The sequence below is a fragment of the Microtus ochrogaster genome, linkage group LG8 (genome assembly GCF_000317375.1).
Source record: "Microtus ochrogaster isolate Prairie Vole_2 linkage group LG8, MicOch1.0, whole genome shotgun sequence".
Lineage (NCBI taxonomy): Eukaryota > Metazoa > Chordata > Mammalia > Rodentia > Cricetidae > Microtus > Microtus ochrogaster.
The window spans coordinates 12,707,668-12,715,689 of record NC_022033.1 but is presented as its reverse complement, the minus strand read 5'-3'; the positions used below and the strand labels follow the sequence as shown (position 1 = coordinate 12,715,689).

Sequence of the window (8,022 nt, the reverse complement as noted above, 5' to 3'; positions counted from 1 at the left end):
TGCACCATCACAGACCTGCGGCAGCCAGTGATCTTAACCTCTCAGCCTCCTCTCCAGCCCACCTTTGGTACTCACAGCTCTATCAGACTCCTCCCAGGTAGCAGGAACAACAGCACCCAAGTGTGGGGTACACACATCAATGGAGTGAGAAAACCAGGGGAAGGCTGGCTGGGCCAGGGTGACCATGCATAAAAAACCCTTGTGCCAGACGGTGTGCTTTAAAAATGAGTGAAAACTTGGTGGTGGCACAGTCTTTAAACCTTTCATCCCAGCATTCAGGAGGTAGAGGCAACCTGATCGACAGAGCAAGTTCCAGGACAGCCAGGGCTACACAGAGGAGCTCTGCCTCAAAAAACAAATCAAGCAAGCAAGAAAGAAAGGGGGGGGAGGGAGGGCAGGTAACCCGGAGAAAGACTGTTCTCCACTCTTTTCACCTGCCCCTCTATAACTTGAACTACTTACCCACTAATTACTAAACACTCATTTCCTCATTAGTGAAAACACAAACTGTTCTTGCTCACACAGTAATTTACTAAATAGGAAGTAGTTTTCATTAGCGATGAAATGACCGGCAGCGATACATCCAATAAGCAGGCAACTGGCTAGCATGCACTAGCCTGGCCATAACGGCCCAAGTGCCTCCCTCCCCAGGCATCATTCCAGCCAATCACCAGTGCAGCTGGGACCCTGGGGGTCATCGTCACTTATCTACCTGCAGGCCATGCAGAGGTCTCCATGATCATACAAGCCTTGGCCAGTTAAGAGGGACTGGGTCAAGTTCACACAAAGTGGGCAATCCTACCGGCCAGGCCGCCAGCAAGAACTGTGTCCTAGAGAGTGGGTGACTTGCGAGGAAGACCCAGGAAGCCCAGTCCCGCCTGGTTCCTGGCACCTCACCTTGCTGGTGCCACAATGGAGTCTCTCTCTTTGGCTCCGCATGCCTTCTCCCAGCAAGCAGGCCCTTGGTCAGCTGTTCACAGGACAGTGTCTCTCTCCAGTACTTTCACATCTGTCCTGAATGAGCAGCTGGAGATGCGGTGATACACTGTGTCTGCATCGTAGGAATTTTAAACCCAGCCCTCTCGCAGTTAAGACTGGCCCGGTGCCCTGGCGGGGAAATGTTTTCGCCAGGTTTCCAGGCTTTGCAAAGTTACAGAAGTCACAGGCCCTGAGGTTATATAAAACTGGGCAGAGACTTCCACAGCTTCACCACCTACTGGGTGAGCGTCAGAGTCCAGGGAGGTGACTTCTTCATCCTGGCCATCTTTGGAATGATGTAGCTGGGCCTGAACCACTCCCAGCCCTATTCCTAGCCCTTATAAACTCACAGGTCCACTAAGCAGGGATTGTTTCTCTGGTCTGTTGGTGCCTTTTGTGGCATAAACAGACATCCGTTCACATCTCCCCAGGAAAAAGTAAGAACTAACCTAAGGTGGGTAGGGGCATGCATGGTAGCATACCTGCAACCCCAGATGCTTAGCAAAGCCAGCATTGGCTACAGAGGAGGACCCTGTCTCAAGATAAAGAATAACCCTGGGAATACAACTTGACAGTAGGATGTTTGCATGGTCTATTCTAAACCCTAGTTTAACCACTGTCAGCACATGAAAAAAATAAGAAATAGATGAACTAACTCGAAACCCAAATGCAAGATCGGCCTTAGAGACCCTCCCACAAAGCCAGCAACTTAGCCTTTGAGCAAAGCACCAAGGTCCTGGCCCCAAGAAGCCCACCACAGCCATGCACCACCCACTCACTTTGCTGGTGTACTTGGCAATATCTGCGGCCACGTCGGCTGAGGCGGTGGCGATGGGCAGGTCGGCATTGATGGCAGACGCCAGAGTGCTTGCAGAGCCGGAACTGCTGACCAGAGCTGCCGGCTGAGTGCTGGTCACCAGCGTGATGGTGGAAGTCGATGGGCTCTGGGTGACCTCCTTCTGCTGGACAGCTACAAAAGCAAAGGGTCCAGTCACCCTACCTATGCGAGGAAGCGCACCCCAGCACATAGCGGGGGTAAGAAAGGGAACTCTTCGTGTAACCAATGCCAGGTTTTGAACTACAAACGCCAGTGTCTCACCTTGACCAAGCTGGAGCCAGATTCTTTTGCACTCTTTGCTCGAGTAGGCCCTAACCTTGAACTACAAAGTCTTGAGTGAATGCAAACATTGAGAACTCAAGGAGGTACAGTTTAGGTGACTTAATCCAGCCTCGAAAAGCCATGTTATCAAAACACACACAGGGGGACACAGCCAATGTCTGAAGATACAGGGCCACGGTCTCCCCATCTCTATGAGATGGTTTGCTCATGGGCAAAACCAGACCGCTTCACACACAAACCCTTCCACTCTCATTACAATGTTTAAATTCCCTTTCTCTCAGCTGCTCCCTGCCAGCTACCCCTGCACAGGTCCTGCTGGGCTCCTTTCTCACAGGGACAGTACCGGGTTCTATTAGTTAAAGTCACTCCCCACCACTTTCACTGAGGGGAGGAATATTCCTTCACTTGTTAAAATCTCAGTCATTGACACTTTTGGAGGTTTGCAGTTTGGGGAACTGAACCCAGGGCCTTGGGCACACTGGGTAGGCGTTTTAGTCTAAACTGCACCCATGACTTCCAAAGTCCAACAACACAGTAGTCATTAAAATCAACACCGACCACTCTACGAGGTGGCAAAACAGGATCACAGCTCGCTGGAAGTCAGTCCCTGCCACTGTGGCTAGAAGTGTGGTATGCCATGGGTGATCAAAACTAATGCTTAGCCATATTAATGAATAGGCGGTGCAGGAGTGCTTTACCAGTCAAAGTGTGGCCCAACTGACCACAAGGCCTGTGGTAGAATCTGTCCCAGACACTTTATGGGGCAGCAGTGTACTGTCAATTAAAACCAGCCCTTACCAGCTGAAATAAACTTTACCAAATCCAACATAGGATCGACTATCTGAAAGCTGAGGACTGTACTGCCACCCGGTCTGAGTGCTGTGCCCACCTATCCCACTGGCAGGGGCATCCTTTATAGAGACAGAATCCAACAAGGGGCGGTCCCAATCTCAAGCTGGCTCCACAAGCTTCTATGCCCAGCATCAACTTAGCTCAGTCTTGACCTGCCCAGTTCTTCAGGCTTTCTCCACCCAAGCGGTCGTGAATTCCTGTAGGTGTCCCTAGGACGGGCCTCACACCAGTTCGGTGTCGTTTCCTCACTGGGGCAAGCTTGGATGTGGGGTGGGGGGGAGCATTGGAGAAAGGGTGGGTGTGGAGGAAGTTCCTCTTCCCGAAGAAACCGGGCCCAAATTATTGTTCCTGAATCTGGGTTCACTGATGCTGTCCAGACCCACAAAATGGGTTTAGCCCATCAGCTGTAGGCCAGGGATAGGCCTCCAGCACTGAGGGGAGAGTCGGCCGTGCAGCTGTGGTTGCAGTGAGGCTTGCTCACCTTTTACACGGAACAGAGCACTAGTTTCTTTAAAGGAACCTTCGTCACTTCACATACTCTACAAACTGTCCCCCAAAAGGACTAGGGGTTCATTCACACTCACAAGACATATTACACAAAGATATATTCATTGCAGCAAAGTTTATACTGGGGAAAAACCTGAAAGCATTCTAAATGTCTACTAGCAGGGGGATGTTTTCAGTAAATCCAGGAATACTATGCAGCAGTCCAAAAGAATAAGACACAGACAGACCTCTAAAACATGCTGATGGGTGGGAGGGGAGAAAAAAAAAATCAAGAATGGTACCATTTTTTCTTTAAAAAAAAAAAGAAAAGAAAGTAATATTTAATGGTATAATAGTATATGATATAAAAACGTATGTATATGCATGCACTGGGAAAGGATTTTCAATTACTCATGATAGTCACAGAAGGGTGAGCAATGACATGGACAGTGAATGGGCCCACGTTCAGCATTTAAAGTTCTACATGCGTATTCTGTCCCTCTGAAAGGAGGAGACTTGTGTATGGTTTTATAAAATGGAAAATAAACATCTGAAATAAAACAAAAATCCAAGTGAATAGTAAATAGCAAGCCAGGTTTTTTTTAAAAAAAAAATAATAATAATAATACCATATGAGATGGCTAAGGCCCGCAATGACCATGGCACACAGGAATCAGGGGAAAAAATTAAATGGGTGGTTTGTCTCCTGTTGATGTGGCAAAAAGGGGGTGGGCGCCACAGAGAACAGAAGGGGGCGAGGTACCTTTCACAGCCTGTCTGGTCTGATATCTTGTCCCCTGGGAAGAGTGAGGTTGCTGCTGCTGGCTCTGCTGTTGCTGCTGCTGCTGTTGCTGTTGCTGCTGCTGCTGGCGTTGTATCTTCTGCATATGCCACCTTTGGGAGGACGTTTGAAACTTACTTGATGAGTTCCACACGACCCGCTGCACGGCCGGGGCAGTCTCCTTCGGTAACAGCGGCCTCTGCTTCTTCACTGGGCTTCCTGTGACGGCGGTGGCTGGTGCTGTGACTGTGACGGTCGACATTGTGCTGGTGGTGGCGGCCACCGTGACGCCAGCCGCGGGGGCTTGGGTGGCCGAGCGGGTGAGCACTGGCGTCTCTGGGGGAGACTGGTTGCCAGCTGCCGTGGACTGTGGCGGTTTACCTATAGGCGCGGCCAGGCAGGCACGGAAACAAGCAGAAACTGGATTGGACTTATGAGCAGGGACTTCACGCCATTGGCCAATTCTGGGTCAAACCCAGTATAGACAGACAACTGAATGAATTCAGAATGCCCCTTGGAGGCCCTAGGACAAGCACAGCCTCTATCAGATCAAGGCGTGGTAAGTCTTCTAGGGGAAGAAAAGAGGGCAAGACCCAGCCCCCTTTGGAGCAATAACCCGTGGTACAACTATGGACAACAGGGAGAGCCCAGCCCAGGAGCAGTCCACCAGAGAAACCCTTGGGCTAGAAGCTAACAGGGCGTGGACTCCAAGACTAGATAGCCCTGATTGTCAACTGTAAAAAAAAAAAAAAAAAACACCTAATCTACTTTCATCCTAGACAAAGTCTCTGGGAGAGACCTTTAACATTGGAATTCAGGGCTGGAGAGATGGCTCAGAGGTTAAGAGCACTGGCTGCTCTTCCAGAGGTCCTGAGTTCAATTCCCAGCAACCACATGGTGGCTCACAACCATCTGTAATGAGGTCTGGTGCCCTCTCCTGGTATAGGAGCATACATGAAAGGAATGTTGTATACATAATAAATAAATCTTAAAAAAAAAAACAAAACAATGGAATTCAGCCCCAGGCCTGAGAACTTTCCCTCAACACATTCAGCCTGAACTTAAAGCCCACTTTCAGCTTGCATTGAGCTGTTTCTGCCATGGTCCTTCATGGGTAGCACACAATACTAGATTTCCTAGCCTGTAATGACTATTGACTTGACTAAGTTTAAGCTTAAACAGATTTTTTTGAAGAGCTGCTTTAAAAGCATTATTTCAGGGGCTACGGATGCAGCTCACGGTGGGACACCAACCATCTGTGTTCACCTGGACTTAATGACATAGGTCAGGAGGTGGACAAAGACCTGGAGCAGGATGGGAGGGTCAGCACAATGGGAAGTCAGTGGAGAAGCTTCTGGAAAATGGGTCAGAGCTAGGGTTCTGAGCTCATTTACGAAGGGGACCCGGCAATTGCAGAGGTGTCAGCTTGCAATCATAGCCCACACTCCTTGGCATTTTGTGAGGATGAAGCTTGCCCTTTTAGGCTCAGATCACCCCAAAAAACACATAGGTTATTCCAGACAGGACCTAGAGCAGGCTTTCGGGTTCTCTGAGGAGATGGTTTCCTGTCTGGTGAGCACCAAGGTCCTCTGAAGACCAGCATTCAGTCAAGCTGGTGAGGAAGCCGCGGGGTCCATCTAGCCCTCTTGGCTGACCTGACAGACACCACACACAGCCCATCTGCCCTAGGGTCCAGAAGCAACTCTGAACTTGGCCAGATGTAGTGCCCAGCAAGGGATCCAACATGAAGAAACTGCTACCTGTGGCGGACTGTGTTTCTGCCAGAGACATAAATGTTTTTATCATTGCTACTAGCTAGCCTGGCTCACTTTTAGGGGCTCAAAAAAAAAAAAAAAAAGGTCAGCTCTTCTCTCAGGACAGGGGTTTTTGAGGTGTGTCTACTTGATAGCAGTCTCTTCCCAAAGGAAAACTGTAGCAGAGACAAGAGCTCAGGCAGAGCTTGCTCTGGGAGAGTTTCTTCAGGCTATGGCTTGAGGCTATCCAGAGTACAGAAATTTCCTCAAGGGGACAAATTTCAGGAATTTCTTCAATAGTTTCTTCAATGGAGAGAATCCGGGTGTTTGGGGTGGGGTGGTTAGATAGCTGTGGGGAATTTGTTTGTCCAAGAGAGCCCAGAGTGCAGACTGATCACTCTAAAGAAATGCAGATTGCCTAGTAGCCTCTTTAAATGAATGAGCCAGAGGTCAGAGCTTTGCATTTATAAGGGCGAACTATCGGCCCTGTTAAGATGGAAACGCCCTCAGTGGTGGGTAGTCAGAGAGTTCCCGGTGGTGAGTGCTGGGTCTTCATCTGCCTCTGCACCAAGTTCGGGGTGGAAGAGTGGCTGCGGTCCACGAAGCTCTTCACTTCAGGACCAGAACACGGCTGTAGACTCACTGGTAGAGCCGCCTCAGGCAAAGAGGATCCACCTTATATGTGTCGAGCGTGGGGCACCGTGGGGACTCTGGTTTACAGAAGTAAGTTTTGCCTCAAGTCTTGGAAAGCTGTTCTGATAGTGTTGTATCCTAGAACTGCCATTATCGGTCTTCTACCTTCCACTAAGGGTTTTCTGGGTCTACAGAAGTTTCCCTTAGCAGGGCGGTGGTGGCACACACCTTTAATCCCAGAACTCTGGAGGCGGAGGCAGGCAGATCTCTGTGAGTTCGAGGCCAGCCTGGTCTACAAGAGCTAGTTCCAGGACAGGCACCAAAGACTACAGAGAAACCTTGTCTCTAAAACTTAAAAACAAACAAAAAACAAAAGTTTTCCTTAGACATCAAAACCAGGAATAGTTCTGCTAGAATGATTTGGATCTTTTAAAAGTATGAACACTCTCTTAGAAACTATGCTTCCCTTTTTGCTTTCACTGCTAGGAAGCTCACAACCAAGAAAATGGAAACTCTTGTTTTGTTTAAGACAGGAGCCAAGGGTGACCTTGAACTCCTAATTCTCCTGCCTCTACCTCCAAATGCTGGGATTAAAAGTTTGTATCACCAGGCCTACGCTAGTACATATTTGCATAAAAAACCTTTCCCCAAAGCCAGGGCAGAAGGCATGTCAATCAAAAGGTGTATTTCGGGGCTGGAAAGATGACTCAGTGGGTAAAGACACTTGCCACCATGAATAATGCCATAAGTTGTTCTCTGACTCTCTCTCTCTCTCTCACACACACACGCCTCTTTCAAAAAGAATGGGAGATTCTCCGGGTCACAGAGCACAGTCCTCACATGAGGAGGCTACGCCTACTGAGCAGTAACAGGTATGCTCTACCTCCTTCCCACCCCAGATAGACTTCCGAGGGCTTCAACAGGCCTAAGCATTAGCTCGAGCATGCTCTGCCTTCTCCACCTTCCTCCTCCCCAAAGGTATCTCATTCTCCCTTCCTCGGTCAGCCTCGAACTCACAGATCTGCCTGCCTCTGCCTTCCAAGTGCTGGGATTAAAGGCGTGCGCCACCACTACTGGGCTCTCTCTTCTTTGGTCAATAAATCTGTCTTGATTAAGAGCTGAGGTTCCAAGCTGCCCAATTGGGCACCCCACAGAGAAAAGGTTCTCAGGCACAGCAAGACAACAGGGGCCACCAGGCTCCAAGAATGTGGTGATACACAGATTCATACTTTGCTCCTGGGTTACGATGAGAAATTGGCTCCTGTCAGAAATTAAGCACAGTCTAAAATGACACCTAGCTAGCTGTCCCTTTACAAGGACACCCAGCTTGGCGGCTACCCAGTAAGGTGTACTTAAGTGATGTCATTCTGGGCCCTGGCTAAATGCTGTTGTTGGAGTGTTCTGGCCACCCACCTGCC

The 8,022-nt window shown here is 49.3% G+C and overlaps 1 protein-coding gene across 18 annotated transcripts in view; it reads right to left on the bottom strand.

Moving 5' to 3' along the window:
• Zmynd8 (zinc finger MYND-type containing 8) overlaps window positions 1–8,022 on the bottom strand; it is a 96,403-nt gene that overhangs the window by 13,140 nt on the left and 75,241 nt on the right. For 12 of the 18 annotated variants that reach the window (XM_013352146.2, XM_013352155.2, XM_013352157.2 and 9 more), the window contains 2 exons: window positions 4,200–4,598; window positions 1,758–1,948 (listed from right to left, as the gene is read on the bottom strand). In XM_013352146.2, the coding sequence (XP_013207600.1) occupies window positions 1,758–1,948; window positions 4,200–4,598 (590 nt within the window). The remainder of the gene's footprint in view (window positions 1–1,757; window positions 1,949–4,199; window positions 4,599–8,022) is intronic. The other 6 variants (XM_013352156.2, XM_013352158.2, XM_013352159.2 and 3 more) reach the window with 1 other exon arrangement.